The following is a 15,753-nucleotide window of genomic DNA, read 5'->3' as shown; positions in this document are numbered from 1 at the left end:
ATTTCTAGTAGGTTGTTCCATCCATATTTACATTTATCACTGTATGATTGAATATGTATGCCCCAAAATTTTATTCAGCTTCACGTTTTACAACATAGGCTACATTTAGTAAATATACTTTTAAAAATACTTTTTTTTCTATCGATCTTAAACTTGCAGGGCTACCTTCTCTCATGCTCAGGTAAATCAATTATTAGTGAAACTGCAATTGTTTGTCTTGACTATGTGACCGTCAGAAATAGCCGGGGATTTCTGTGACCTCAACAGCCAATGGGATGCGACATAAACAAGCGACGCGTCGCGAGCACGCGATATGGGGCTGGGCCCTTAATTCCTTTCATTTTCTATTCTTTACAGCAAATGAATCTAGTCGAGCGTTCTCTCAGCATTCCAGCAGGGCCGAAGTTTACTTGGTCCAGAGGAATGGCTAAGGCCAGTCGTCTGCAGATGATCGATGAGAAAGACTTGCGCGATGTAGTTTTGGTCCGAACAAGTGTAGGTGCGTGTTTGCGAGGGCATTTTGGGAGGACGGGACGCAAAGTGGCTGTGAAGTTAATCAAGGACAGGTAAACTCATCATATATGTGACTTAACGGTTATGCACGTTTATTTTATTTTGCTCTTTGCATATTAAATATTCACATATAGGTCTAAAACAACGAATTTTTAATGAATCATTTTGATTAGTTAGTAGCAAATGACTAATTTAAAAAATTTTAAAAATCACGATTAGTAACAGTTGATGGTTATATGAATAAACAACCAAACTAAACATTATACCCTATTAAATATTGCAATGTTTTGCAATCTATGTACATTGTGCAGTGCAGCTATAGGGTATTTCCAAAGCAAATAATGGAAAACAAAACTTAAGTGCGTTGTGTGTGTGTGTGTGTGTGTGTGTGTGTGTGTGTGTGTGTGTGTGTGTGTGTGGTATCAGCAAATGGATGGACAGGTTAAAGAAAGAAGGAACGCTGGCCCAGGTGTGTTCTGAGCAAGTTTTAGTCCCACTGGGTATGTACACCACTCACTCTCTGGTTGGTCTGGTGTGGGACTGGATGACTGAAGGATCTCTAGACTCACTACTGCACGAGGTAAGCATAACTTAGTTAAAAATATGTATGTATAACTTCAATAAATTAAAATTTTAACGAGTCTAATACATGTGTTACCTGATGAGCCTGTTATCAGGAAGTGCGTGTGATTGTTTTTAGAAGATTGTGTTGACCTTTCTGACAGTGAGAAAGTGGAAATTCCCTAAGCACTAAAAATAGTGCCAACCAGTGGATAGCATTCCAATACGTGTATTTAGCTATAGTGTCATCAGTAATATAACTCCTACTTTCAGGAAATGTCTGTGAAACAGATGAAAGTGACAGATTTCTTTGCTTTCATTAGACAGACGTGTTTCAGAGCTTTCCATGGCTCTTAGTCTTCGGATCCTTTTGGATGTTTCTAAGGGTTTAGCTCATCTTCATTCCATTCCTCTGCCCCATGGAGCCCTAAAAGCCACTAATGTTCTTCTCGACCAACAGTACTCTGCCAAGGTATTGACCAAAAACTTACTTTCTTTAAAATTAGAAACATATTTTTGTCATGTTGCTTTACTAATTTCTAGTTACATTATTAATAATCTTTAAAATGCGTATTGCATTGTAGCTGTGTGACTGGGGTCAAGAGATAGACATGCACCTGAGCACCTCTAATGGCCGTGGACCATGTTACAGAGATCTGGCCTACGTGTCTCCTGAAGTCATGCGGGGTGCTGGTTCTTCTGTAGAAGCTGATATGTATAGGTGAGCTGCATTATTTCAGTGTTTTAGAGTGTATTAACTGTATATTAGAGTGGAATTGTTGAGTTGTTGTTTTTTTATGTTTTTCCAGTTTTGGGGTTCTTCTGTGGGAAACATTGAATAGAAAGCATCCATGCAAAGGTATGTTATGTCTTCAATGTTACCTAATTGTGTTAATGAGTGAGAAGGATTTTTCATTCTTTCATTCCCCTAAAGGCGATAGTTTTCTTACAGGGATTGAGCAGCTTCAGACCAAATTGGAGTTTGGTTTAGATGTTGACCTTCTGCCAGCGATGACCCCTCAAAGCCATGCCCTCGCCCAGCTCATCATTAGGTGCTTGAACAGTGATCCTCAAAAACGACCATCGGCTGAGGGTTAGTTCTGGAATTTTTATTGATCTTAGAGATGTTATCTAATACTACTTAATCACTAATTATGTTCTGCTCATACAGAGTGTGCTATGGTTCTGAGGACAACTCTGGAAGTGTTTGATTCACAGACTTTCACTGAAGCTGTTGTTTATCTGAAAACATGCAAGGTACTTGTCAAATGATTAATAAGCGGAATAATAGTTGTACTGGGTCTTTTATTAAGTAGGCTCCAGAGTCACTCTACAAATCTACTACACACACACACACACACAGATATATATATACACACACACACACAGATATTTTGAGATATTTTAAAGTACAAAAGTAGAAAGAATTTCACTAGTGTTCATGGACTCTCCATGTCTGAATAGAAATTAATTTTAATACAGATCTGAAGATTTTGACTCTGGACTTATTGTGTATTTGTGTGCTTCTGTTTCACCAGGAGAGGAGGCTGCTGAGCTGTAAAAAGCGCTCATCCTGGGAATTGCCTATTGAGCTACATAACCTAGAGGTAAGACAACTGGTGCAATTATTTTAAACAGGTTTTACTTGATTTCGTGTTGAAGCACTCTACATCTACATTTAAGCAACTCAATCGCTTTTATCTGAAGTGACTTACAAATGAGGAGAGGAATAGAAGCAATCTGATATCTGATGAGAGAGAGATTTTATTTTTTTTAAATAAAATAGAGCACAGTAGAGTAGTACAGGATAAAATATAACAGAAAACAATAATAATAAAATTTAATATAAAGTTGATGTCATAATGTTGGGAAGCAGGAACTCAGTTCAGTGCTGTATTTCTTATTGTGCATGTTTAAATTATTAAAAACATTTAATTAAAACACTTTTTAAAGCTTATGGATTCTGACAGCTGACATTTATCACCAACAGAACAATAATTGCAAAAGTACTACAAAAAAATGGAACTCAAAGGTAATTCCCCAGAATGAAACGCTGCTAGTGTCTTCACCGAATACAACAGTAAAGATGCCTCCGCCAATAGCAACAAGAGGTTGTCCTCAGATTGGATGTTGTAGGGGTTAGTGAGCTCTCATTTGACAGTATTTTGCATACTTTTTTATCACTTTATTATTATAAAGTGTCTTAAATTTATGTTTTTCCCTGTTCATGTCTTTTATAGATACTGGCAAAAGTTCAGTCCAATCCAATAACTCCTGCAGCGATCATGGTTTGGCTAAGAATAACGGACGCCCCGGAGTTCCCCAGAGACAGAGCTCTACATCTTTAAGGTCCCCATGTGTTTCCCCCACAACAATCTTTCAGAGTAATCCACAAAACAACGCTGGCAACCAGGGTGAGAAATGAGTTCTGTTTCCAAAATGTCCTGACGGTATACATTTCTGAATCGCTCTGTTCTCTTCATTCCTGTCCTGCACATTTCCAACATATGAGTTTGGACTGAGAACATAAACATGCCATTGCCGCGCACTTTAATCCATCTGGAAGAGCTCTGCTCTCTGTCAGTCTCAATTGCTTGATGTATTTTAGCTAAATAAATCTGGAGGAGCTTTGTGTACGTACTGTTGGCATAACTACCTGGACACAGCAAATGTATCAGTTCTTCGTGTTGGGCCCTTACATGTGCGCAGTAAGCAGTTCTGTGGGACTTCCTGAATGACTGCCCCACTCATTCCTTATCTGTGTCCAGTGTGTTTCCTCCCCAGAGGGTTTTTGTTTTTCTCAGAATTAGTCTTGTTTTTTTCATTTAAATGCAAGTAGCATAGAAGGTTTTGTCCCAGTGAAGTAACTGGCTAAGAGGCAAGGCTGTTTAAAAAAAAAAAAACAACACAATGATTTAAATGTTTTTAATGTTTTGTTTACCAATGTGGCATTTACTCAATCACGAACTTTTGCATATATTTAATATATATTTTACTTATCAACAAAGCAAAATTTGCAGAATTTAGTATTTATTTAATCGTGCATTTATTATAATGACCTATTAACTAATAATATTACAATTTTAGTTGTTTAGTATCCGAAGATTACTAACAGCTGTAACCTAGATTGATCTGCTTTGCTTTGCTTGCACATATGATAATAAAATAAATGCGTGTGAATAGTTTCTTTGTATTAGTTCTTAACTCTGTGGTCACACGATCATCATATACTGTCCTTCCTCTTTCTGTAGTAAAATGTCAGCTGTCTGCGGGAAGGAGCTGTTGCCAACTTCTGCAAGAAAGACGGGAGTCCATTGTCCGCTGCATGACTGAGGGCCGACTCAACAACGTCCTTGACGTACTGCGGGCCAGACAGGCTGTGACCCGCGAGACGTACGAGATCATCACTGCGGCCCTGACCTTGACCGCACGCACGCGCTGTTTGCTTGACATCTGTGCCTGCCTCGGTGAAAACGTTGCTATCTTGGTGGCCTCGACTTTAGGTTTAGTATCCACCGAGAATTCTCAGACCACCCATAGGTGGCAGGCTGTTTAAACTATGCCAGCGAAATGCAGCAACTGCACATGGAACAACTGATATCAGATTGATATAAGATTTGTATGGCACTGTAATGTGTCATTAATATGTTGAGATGGTTAGCGTGTTCTTGTTTGAACTCTTGAAGAAGAGAGGTCAGACTCTCTGGAAGTGTATGCTGCAATGCAGTTTAGTCTTAGATCTAAAAATCTCATCACATTGACACCCATTATAATGGGTCATTGTTTGCCGCTTCACAAACTGAAGGGATTAGTTAGCAGCCTTTGAACTTGATGTTCTGATGAATGGGCAAATACAGGTTTGATAGCATTCCTTTGTTCGCGGAGAGAAAAAATCATCAGCGCAAAAAACATTTATTTTGAAAAGAAGCTTTATGAATGATAAGGCCGTTTCGTTTAATCATGCTCACTTAACAGTGCTTGCTGTTAACGTTCTCTTACAGAGAAGTTAACAGTGTGTCATATTAATTTGACATGCTCATCAAATATTTTTCTTACTATAATCACATTTATCTTGCGTGTACTTTACATTTACAAGGATGCGTGTTTGTTTGTTTTTCGTTTAGACCTACAGTTGTGCGTGTTGCACAATAGATTCAGTAGTTTCTGATTGTAGTGTATCTTGCAACAAGATTTTATTTGCTGTGTACAGTTTGTACCATGGCGTGTACAAAGTGAAATAAATAAAATGAAATAAAATGTTAATGTATGGACAAAACAAACGCGATATAAGTGTATAAATGTAATTAAATAATGTTATGTAATGCATAAGGTTGTATTTTTTACCGTGGTTAAAAGGTATGTTTCTTTCAGAGTTTGGCCTGAGTTCTTACGTAAGAGCCACTTCTGGAGAACAGCTATTACTTTGTATTACTCAGGTCAATACCATGCCACATACTTCTTCACGGACTGTCTAATTGCATGGATGATCTTTAGTTTTAAAGGGCATGAATGGTCCTTGCTGTAGGGGCCTTTACTCGCATTGCAATGTGAAAGGTGAAATGCCTTTGACATGAAAATGCAACCTGCTTAATCACTGTAGAGAATGTGTTTTTGTAAATTATATATTGTACAAACACACACATATATATACATACACATATATATATAAGCAAAGACAAGAAAACATTTCGAAAATTCCTAAAAATATTTTTTATTCTTTTCATCCCTTTTCCCTATTTCTTACTTTAAAGCTAATCGTTTGGCTTTGAACACAGGTGAGAAGCAGTAATCAGAAACCACTTAAGCACATGCCCAAGAAAACATTACTTTTAAATGGGTCGCTTTGGGCTGTAAGGCAACACCTGAGTGACGAACCGGCTTGGTCTGTCTGATTTGCAAATAAACCCACGTGACATCAATTTTACCGGTGTCACGTGACTTCTTGGCAGCTTGCCCTCCGTTCTTCTTGCTGTAGTTAAAGATGCTGCCCTGTCTGTTAATGTCACCAGTTAGACAAAGACGATAAACAAAGGACACAACAAGGTAAGGACATATTTACGTTTTAACGATACGTTTAAAGAAAAAATAAACAGAAAGAAGCACTGGGCTGCTTGCGTTAAATCAGCGAGAGCAGATTCCTGTTATAATCCCACTCTATTTATTATATTCTCTGTTTTCTAATAAATGCATGAACTTAATATGTTAAATGAAAAAACCGGAGAGGATAATGTCTCTGTTAAAATGACGCAGGGATCGCGTCTCGTACTCTGCGGCGCTCTACGTTACAAAAACAGGATGTCGCTTCTCAACATCCAATCGATTTCAAAATGCTTTACGCTTATTCCAGTGATTTACCATGGCACGTAGACTTTGTGAACAATGGTTATTAAAGCGCTATATTCTTTAGACCATCGCTCCAAATTCTTAACCACAGAACAGCGTTTAACAAGGCGCTGATGGGGTTGTTTTGTTGAACAGCTGACAGGCTTGACGGGACAGCCTTAGGAGAACGTCGGCTTAGACGCTCGCGCTGTTTTATTTATTTATTTATTTATTTATGTTTGTGTCAGCCGATTACAACTTAAATATCTCATTTTTTTACAGAGCCAAACCTTTTTCTTTATTTTAACGCGACTGCTGCGCGCCTTGTCTTAACAAAGAGGGTTGCCAAATATGAAGTTGTTTTGATCGCGGGGTGCCAAGTTGTTGTAGTTGTCTTTAAGTGATTTTAAACTTTTTTTTAATAGCTTTATTTTATTTTATTTTTTTTAGCAGATTCCTTTAGTTTGTTTAATTAACAGCGTTTAGCAGCGTTTACATAATGAATTATAAAAACGTGTTTATTTGTAATACTAAGAAAAACGCTTAATAACAAAGCAACAATATTAAAAGGGTGTGATGAAAACAGCTGTTGTCATGGATCTTATTCACCATATTTAATTAGAAAGTGACAGTGAGGCTGTGAGAACAGACAAACAGATCAGTCGTTTCTTTGTTATCACTCATCTTTCCAAAACATTTTCTTTCTTTCCAGAAGAAACCTTCTGCAACACGCATTCAAACACACACTACATAGTTTGCACTTAAATTTGAATATTTATCTGTACAGGTCAAACGCGTTATCTTGCACTTTTATCAGTCTTTATCAAAAAGAAAAGAACAAAATAAGAAAAAACTCCAAGAGCATCAATCAAAAGCTACACATGTTCCCACAAAAAAGTTGCTCAGCTTATTCAAAGTCAAAACTAAAATGATGTCATCAGTTTCCAAGGCAACGGTAGCGGACTGCCCTTTACCACTGTATACTGATGTGTCATGAGTGCAGATGTTTTTGTGAATGTTGCAGTTCTGGGAAACATCATCTAGGATGGGAAACAAGCCTCGGGGAAGGAAAGTTCTCTGGGGAGAATTTGGGAACAATTTAATCAGTGTTTGTTTAACAACTGCATGCTATATTATGCATTAATTGCAAATGATGCGCCCTTTGTTTGAAAGTCGAGACTTGGTTTTCAGACGCACTTAATGTAATGAGCGTTTTACAAGGATAAAAGCTAAAGTGAGTGGTTCAAGTCAAATAATCAGAGGAATGTGTTATCAGCTCTCCACAGTTAGAGAGGTGGCAGCAGTGGACACGCCATGCTTAATCATTTATAGAGGGTCAACAAACAGCAAATCAGGACAGTGAAACGTGTGATTTCCCTCATTTACAAACCTATATAGACCCCGAATAAACTCGTGATGATTTAACTTCTTTATTTAGAGATTGTACGGCACATTGATCAACGCTATGTTGTTTTAATTGTGCTTTTATAAATAAATAAACAACAAGTGATTCAGTGCATAGGTTTCCTTTTTAATTTTAATTTCTGGTCGGGTTTATGTTTGACCAAAGAAATGCTTGTTTATGTAATCGCAATGACGCAGCCTTCACGTCAATTAGCTTTTCGTCAATTAGCATCAGCACATTTTGCACATACGTAATATACATATCGCACTGGCCTGTACTGACTTAACACCATCACTAGACATTGGAGACCGGATGTGACTTTCATTATGTGTGGGTAAATGCATCATCCCCAGTGTTATCATGCACTAGCTAACATGCATAAATATTGAGTTCCAATAAGAATTTCCTGTAAATCTTCGGCTGCCCTCATGTTGTTCTGAACAATGTATGCCTTTCTTTATTCAGTGGAGCACAAATGAAGAATTGAAGGATATTTCTTGGAAGAATTGTTTTTGTCTATACATTGATAATCAGTGGCATCCAAAACAACTGTAGCGTTATAGTAATCATTTATTTATATATTAATCTAGTGCTTTTTTAAATATTTTAAGTTAATGTTTGTATGTTTTTGTAAATTAAGGAGTATATATTTTAATTAATATTTTAAAAATATATTTTATATTTTCATTTTATAGTTTAACTTTTAGTCACTTTTGTTAAAGTTAGTAAATTAATTGTAGAATCCGTACACTTCAGCTTTTTTAGTCTTTTTAGGCAAGAAGTCTTTTGTTTACTTTTTATATTATATTCATTTATAGCTTTTTGTTTTTATTCATTATCTTTGCTTTCATTTCAGTTACTAATCTTTAAATGTAGGTAGTTTAACAACACTATCCCACTGACTTTCACTGTGTAGGCAGAAAACACCAAGACATTTTTCAAAATATCATATAGTGTCTTAAAGTAATGACATTAGGATGAGTAAATGATGACAGCAATTTCTTTTTGGGGTGAAATAAAAAATTCTGGCATGAAACAGTCTGATTGGTCAAACTCAATCTGACATAGTGACATCATTATCACAAGGGACAGCTGATTGGTTCTGTCTATAATTGGTACAGCCAATACTTGGCTGGTGTTTGTTGTAGCAGTTGCACCTTACTTCAGAAACGCTCCACCATCCCCAGCCCCCTCTGTATAGTTCCTCTATGGGGTGCTTCATTTATGCTATATCCAATTTGTGTTATATGTGCAGCAGCTGTATTTCTTACATGCTCACAGCAGCATGTTATGGATGTATTTGTGGTATTGGCTCTGCCACAGCAGAAGCAGAAGCAGCAGAGCAGACCAAGACCAAACACATTACCATTTAATATAAGCTACCATGTCGATCCCTCAGAGAGTTGTACTGACAGAAATATCCTTTAAGCAGCAGCCATTCCTTGTATAACTCTTTCTGTTTATCTGTTTTCTGTTAGGTTGGATTAGGCAGACGGCCTTTTGTCTCCGAGTGGCACCACTTACACCTGTGGACAGAATGGAGAGCAACGCAGAAACCAGGAATCTGAACGCTCAGCCTGAGGGTTCCCCAGCCATCTCAAAACCCAAAGAGAGCATGCAGCTCAAAAAGGAAATCTCTCTGGTGAACGGCGTCAGCCTCATAGTGGGGAACATGATCGGCTCGGGCATTTTTGTGTCGCCAAAGGGCGTTCTAATCTACAGCGCCTCCTATGGACTGTCTCTAGTTATCTGGGCCATCGGCGGCATCTTTTCAATAGTGGGTGCACTCTGTTACGCCGAGCTCGGCACAACAATCACAAAGTCTGGCGCCAGCTACGCGTACATCCTGGAGTCGTTCGGAGGCTTCATAGCATTTATACGTTTATGGACATCACTGCTTATCATCGAACCAACAAGCCAGGCTGTAATTGCCATAACTTTTGCCAACTACTTGGTTCAGCCGCTCTTCCCCACCTGCGAGCCTCCGTATTCTGCTTCTCGGCTCATTGCTGCAGCTTGTATTTGTGAGTAAAGTGTACATGCTTATTGCTCTACACCTTTGTTTTTCACATCCTTTATTGTTGTCTTTATTACTTTGCTGTGCTCTCTTCCTTTTTCTGTTTTCTTACCATGGGAGCTGATAAGCTGTTGAGAGCCATTGTGGTCTAACTTTAAAAATGTCATGGGGTAGTTAATGAATAACTTGTTTTTGAGTTTAGGAAGCCCGTTCTTCTGGTTCTGGTGTGCCTCTTCTCATATACCTGTTTCACTTGGATACCTTCAGCAGCCTCATTAGACATGCCACTCTGTTGCTCATTATTGTTGCCATGACTGAACCGAATGTTTAATACTCCCCACTAATTTATTCAGGTAGTGACTTGCAGTTTTAATTGCTGTTTTTAGGGAGTAACTGGTGTTGTTTGCCGTTGAAAATACCGTCAACATTGTAGTGTTGTCATTTACTGCACGGCTGGAATGCATTGTATTACTTTTTATATCAGAGAACCTGTTAAAACACATACACTTGCTGACTCTGTAAATGGTTCCAGAGAAAAACCGAGTGTCATATGCTAAAATCCAGAGGATCACACATTACCAGAGTTTGTTGTTCCAGAAAATGACAAATCTATGCATAAATATGCACCCCCTTTGCTTAGAGACAAATTAAAACAATGTTTATCTCCTATGACTGGATGGAATTATTGTCTCGAGTTAAAAAAATTCTGTGTTTACCATACTGTGCTTGATTTTCTGTGAACCTCTGACTGCTTAAAATCTGATTTCTGACTTTAAGCAACTAGCATTGACTTGTCGAGACTGCCAATCAGTTCAAAGATCTGTGTGATGTATTCCAGCCTTAACTTGTCTGAGTACTTGTCAGCATATATTTATGTATTTATTTATTTATTTATATTTCTTATGCTAACATGCTTTCTGGTCATGATATTGCAGGCCTGCTGACCTTTATTAATTCCGCTTATGTTAAGTGGGGTACCAGGGTGCAGGATGTCTTCACTTATGCCAAAGTGCTGGCCCTCATCGTCATTATTATCACGGGGATAGTGAAACTGTGCCAAGGTAAAAAAAAAAAAACAATGTGCATGAGTCTACACAATCAGTTGCATCTCTTGCATGATACCATTTGCATGAATGTTATTCTTGTTTGTGTAGAGGCCAAATGTTGATCTCTCATGAGTTCTGAATCCATTTAAAAGTGTAGTCAAATGAAATTCTGGCATTTATTGGCTCCAAAACTATATATATATATATATATATATATATATATATATATATATATATATATATATATATATATATATATATATATATATATATATATATATATATATATATATATATATATATATATATATATATATATATATATATATATATATATATATATATAAATATAAATATTTTTTTTTTTTTTTTTTTTTTTAGAAGTGTTTTTGTGATTACAAACATTCTTTAAAATATCTTCTGTATTCTGCATAAGAAATGAAGCCATACCTTCATGAAATAACAAAAGGAATTTCTACATAATTTTACATTTTGGGAGAACAATCATTTTAAGGCATGGTTAAATAGTTTCTCTCATTTGCTATTTTTATTTCATTTCCTTTGTTTATTTAACAGGCACAGACTATTAAGCATAATTGTAAAATCAGCCTAAAGGTTATTTTTCTTTAGTAGTCCCTGAGCAGAATATACACATGTTTAACACACTAAGAGGAAAACCACAATACAACATCCATTCACATAAGTACTGGTCTTAAAAAGCTGTTAATTACTTCAATCCTTTTGTAATGTTTCTCACGCAGGTTTCACAATGAACTTTGAAGATTCTTTCCAAGGCTCATCTCGTGACCCAGGAGATATCGCTTTGGCATTGTACTCGGCTCTTTTCTCATACTCGGGCTGGGACACTCTCAACTTCGTCACAGAAGAGATTAAAAACCCTGAAAGGTACTACTTTGAGACGAACTTGACCCTCAGTTCCTGTTGTGAAGATACAGCATGTAAAAATACGTACTGATAAGATAACCCATCTGTCCATGAATGTCCCAGGAACCTTCCTCTCTCCATTGCAATCTCCATGCCGATAGTTACGATTATCTACATCCTCACAAACGTGGCTTATTACGCCGTTCTGGACATGAGTGCCATCTTCGCCAGTGATGCTGTCGCTGTGGTGAGTTCATAGACTTCTGTGTTGTCATAACGTCTGTTATGTAACGGCTAATGTTTCCTAATCATCCCACAGACATTTGCTGACCACACTTTGGGAGTGATGAGTTGGACCATCCCCATTGCTGTTGCTTTATCTTGTTACGGAGGTCTTAACGCTTCTATCATTGCTGCATCCAGGTCAGTCTGAAGCTTGATTTCTACATGCCATCACAGAACACTCGGAGCTGTGTCATTTTGAAAATGGCCCTATGCGATTGCACTGGCTTTATGGTTTTATTATTCTACTTGAACCTCTGCTTTGCTCCTCAAGTTTATTCTTAATGACTGGTGTTAACCTCCAGGAGGAGGAACAAAGCTTAGTTCAGCTCCTGTGGTTTTATAGGGAGCTGCTCAATTGCTCGCACCATCTGGAGCTGCTTTGTGGTAATGACCGTGTGGGGGTTCACACCACTATTCCGTGTGGAAGATAATGTGAAGTCCTGAGGATTTGGGGGAGTTTTGAGAAAACATACACGCAGTGATCACAGGAATTCAGATGCACTGAGCACTGAGATTCCTGTTTATATCTATGGCACATGTTTGATATGTATATGCATATGTATTTATACAGTTGATTTTGTTTTAAGGTCAAGAATGTACAAGTATGAGTATGATGCTCATTTTCTTAAAATCTTGATGTTTTGTATCCTTCATCTTTTTTTAAACATTTGGTTTGATCTGATCATTTTAATATTATTGATTATATTAGTGTAGATTATATTTCAAATGAGCTTTATCTTTTTGATTTTATTCTAATTTAGGTTTTTGTAGTTTTTTTTTTTTTCTTTATTTCAGTTTTAGTGATTTTTGTACAAATTAAACTAAATTGCCAGCTAGCTAGAATAAAAACATTTAAATTTTCCTTGTTTCATTATTTTAGTTAGAGTTCATTTCAAGGATGATATTATGGTTTTAGATAGCTATAACAACCCAGATTAGGAGCCCTCAAAGAAAATGCATATCCATTTAAATGGCAAGTCTCCTTCCTCTGCAGGTTGTTCTTTGTGGGAGCTCGAGAAGGTCATCTTCCAGATGCTTTGTCTATGATTCACGTGGAGAGATTCACACCAGTTCCTGCTCTGCTGTTTAATGCAAGTATATTTCAGTTAAACGTAACACCACATGCATTATCACATAGAGGATCAATAAGATTTCCCCTAACTTTTTTCTTCTTTTTTTAAAATAACATATTTAACTAATATACGACTATTACACTAATATCAATATTATGCTAATATTAAGTATGAAGTGTTTATTTGCAAAAACGGATAACTTTTTTTTTATGTTTAAGAAGCATGTGTATATGTTATTCTTTTATTGTGTTAATTAGCTGTTTTTTAAGTTATTTTTTTTTACCTTGTCAAAAAACAAACAAAAACACAAACTTGAGAATTGTTAAAAATCTGTTTTTGCAAATGAACTCTTCATATATAGTTTATATTTAAGGCTTATAAAGTTTCATTTTCATACTACCATTAGCTCAGCAGTTGTAGAATCTCTTTTTCTCGTTTTCTGTCTCCATCTAGTGGACCAAGTCACTTAGGCTGTGCTTTCTGTCTGCAGTGTGCCATGGCCCTGATCTACCTTACAGTGGAGGATGTTTTCCAGTTAATTAACTATTATAGCTTCAGTTACTGGTTTTTTGTTGGCCTGTCTATTGCCGGGCAGATATATCTTCGCTGGAAAGAACCAGACAGACCCCGACCACTGAAGGTGAAGAATTAGAGACTTTACAGATTAAATAAAATTATTTGCATAGATTTGAAAAACGCTGTGTATTTTGGACACACAAACCCAGTATAAACAGCTGTACTGATATATACACTATGGTTCAACAATTTACGGTTAGTAATTAAACTAACATTAAATTAATTAAAAGTGATTGTTTTGATTAACAATCACACAAAAGAATTGTTTTAAATATTTGCCGTTCTTTTAAGTTTAATGAACAAATAATCTATGAAAAAGTGCATCGTAGTTTCTGCAAAAAAAAATTAAGCAGCAAATCTGATAATAATAATTGTTTCTTGAACCCTAAATGAGAATCTTGGTATGGTTTCTAATACATCTTATGACACTGAAGAAAGAAGTAATGGCTGTTTAAAATTCAGCCTTGCAAAAATATGAATTTTAAAATATATTCACTGAACATGTTACTGACCTCAAACATTTATAGAACTGGTTAGTTAGGATTGATTCAGAAACGTAAAATATTAAGACAATGTGAAGGGGAAGGTAGTGAGAAGTTTCCATCCTTATATCATGTGCAATTTTGTGACATTTATATATTAATTAATGTTGTTTTTTCTCTCTTCTCCTTCATATGCAGCTGAGTCTGCTGTATCCCATCATCTTCTGCTTGTGTGTTGTGTTCCTGGTGGCTGTGCCACTTTATTCTGACACCCTCAACTCACTCATTGGAATTGCTATTGCCCTCTCTGGAGTGCCTGTTTACTTCTTGGGTATCTACCTGCCAGAGTCCAAGCGCCCGCCCATAATCACTAAACTGTTACGTAAGTACCAGGGCCTTTAGCAGTGACATATTATTTTGTGCTTTAATTGACAGTGGTTCTTTTTTAACGTGTGTCTCCCTTACACAGGTGCCATCACCCGTTTCACCCAGTTCACCTGTTTTTGTGTGCTCACTGACTTAGACACTGTTGATTAGAACACCTGCAAAGCCACTGGTTCGGGGGGGGAAGAGGCCAATATCTGGACCAACGGGAAAAAGATCTTCCACACTTTTAAAGACACAGATGCACTCTTAATGTCACTGCGTTTGGATTCTTTTTTTGTTGTTATAAAAGGGATCTGCTAAGGCCACAGTGCACTGCAGTATTAGAAATACGACCTTGAGAACGGTATGGTATGAAAAAGAAGGCCATTTCGAAGCTCTGGTTCAAAATGGCGCTCATGATGCAAACACTATCTGTATTCCTCTCAGAGAAACGAGGACATAACGTGTGCCATTATGAAGAACATGGTCAATAATTAGATTATTTATGCAACACGTCTCCTTTTTTTTTTTTTTTTTAATCTAACATGATTTTAAAGTCTAGTTTAAAAAATGTCTATCAGTTCATCCAATTTTTTTTTAAGTGAGAGATTTTATTTTCATTTTCTTTATTGTGATTTCCTTCGCGCGAATGTGTCAGTTCTCTTACAGTAACGGAGAGGTCGGTTATGTTTAACTGCCCTCATGCCTTAGGTGGTTTTTAGAGGGAAGGTGACTACATGCATTTGAACGTTGAAATCTGCTGCTGTGCTTCTGTACGTGTAGAAGCATCACATGTTTGCTTGTGGAAGAGATTAGGAAGGAATAAAAGGTGAAGAGTACATCAGATGTGCTGGAAACATGTCAAACAAATTCAGGAATGTTTAAGCGTCTCTGTACTTGGTTTGGACCACTATCTGTTTTTGAATGTACAATCATTCAGTTTTTAGAAAATCATGCTTACGTGTCCATTGGCCAAACAAGCAATAGCCTACATTACTGGTAAAATATCCCAATAATCTCAGGATGGATGTCCAGACTTGATTAAACCAGGTCACTCTGAAAAATGTTTACCTTGAAGCACGAAACACACTGAATAGCTTTCAAACTATTGTTATTTACCTTTACGTAAAAGTGTTTCTATTAATTTATTGGAAAGAATATCAATAAAACCTTTTTTTCTATCAGACAAGAACTGTTTGAATAAAGGAGTCATGAGATTCAG

General features: G+C 36.8%; 2 protein-coding genes across 2 annotated transcripts; both read left to right on the top strand.

Moving 5' to 3' along the window:
• Positions 1 to 339: 339 nt before the first annotated feature.
• On the top strand, positions 340 to 5,350 carry si:dkey-181f22.4 (receptor-interacting serine/threonine-protein kinase 2). Its single transcript, XM_043243259.1, is given in 12 exon segments — positions 340 to 566; positions 940 to 1,093; positions 1,398 to 1,407; positions 1,410 to 1,546; positions 1,659 to 1,795; positions 1,884 to 1,933; positions 2,027 to 2,167; positions 2,246 to 2,331; positions 2,613 to 2,681; positions 3,065 to 3,212; positions 3,315 to 3,488; positions 4,326 to 5,350. Coding segments are annotated over 12 exon segments (1,617 nt in total). The 5' UTR covers positions 340 to 360; the 3' UTR covers positions 4,631 to 5,350.
• Positions 5,351 to 5,993: 643 nt separating this feature from the next.
• On the top strand, positions 5,994 to 15,752 carry slc7a6 (solute carrier family 7 member 6). The gene is made up of 10 exons (XM_043244430.1): positions 5,994 to 6,117; positions 9,280 to 9,825; positions 10,754 to 10,879; positions 11,626 to 11,770; positions 11,873 to 11,996; positions 12,069 to 12,172; positions 13,029 to 13,125; positions 13,598 to 13,747; positions 14,364 to 14,547; positions 14,635 to 15,752. Exons 2-10 carry the CDS (start codon positions 9,339 to 9,341, stop codon positions 14,700 to 14,702), a joined length of 1,485 nt encoding a protein of 494 aa, XP_043100365.1. The 5' UTR covers positions 5,994 to 6,117; positions 9,280 to 9,338; the 3' UTR covers positions 14,703 to 15,752.
• Position 15,753: the final 1 nt, after the last annotated feature.

Source organism: Puntigrus tetrazona, chromosome 7 (assembly GCF_018831695.1).
Source record: "Puntigrus tetrazona isolate hp1 chromosome 7, ASM1883169v1, whole genome shotgun sequence".
In the NCBI taxonomy this organism is placed as follows: Eukaryota; Metazoa; Chordata; class Actinopteri; order Cypriniformes; family Cyprinidae; genus Puntigrus; species Puntigrus tetrazona.
This window is presented reverse-complemented; position numbering and strand designations above follow the sequence as displayed.

What these genes read in the sequence shown, in the direction of transcription:
- slc7a6 (XM_043244430.1), top strand. Translation starts at nt 9,339, where the DNA reads ATGGAGAGCAACGCAGAAACCAGGAATCTGAACGCTCAGCCTGAGGGT. An exon ending in GAGATTAAAAACCCTGAAAG is followed by an intron (nt 11,771 to 11,872) that starts GTACTACTTTGA and finishes TGAATGTCCCAG; the next exon opens with GAACCTTCCTCTCTCCATTG. An exon ending in CCAGTGATGCTGTCGCTGTG is followed by an intron (nt 11,997 to 12,068) that starts GTGAGTTCATAG and finishes ATCATCCCACAG; the next exon opens with ACATTTGCTGACCACACTTT.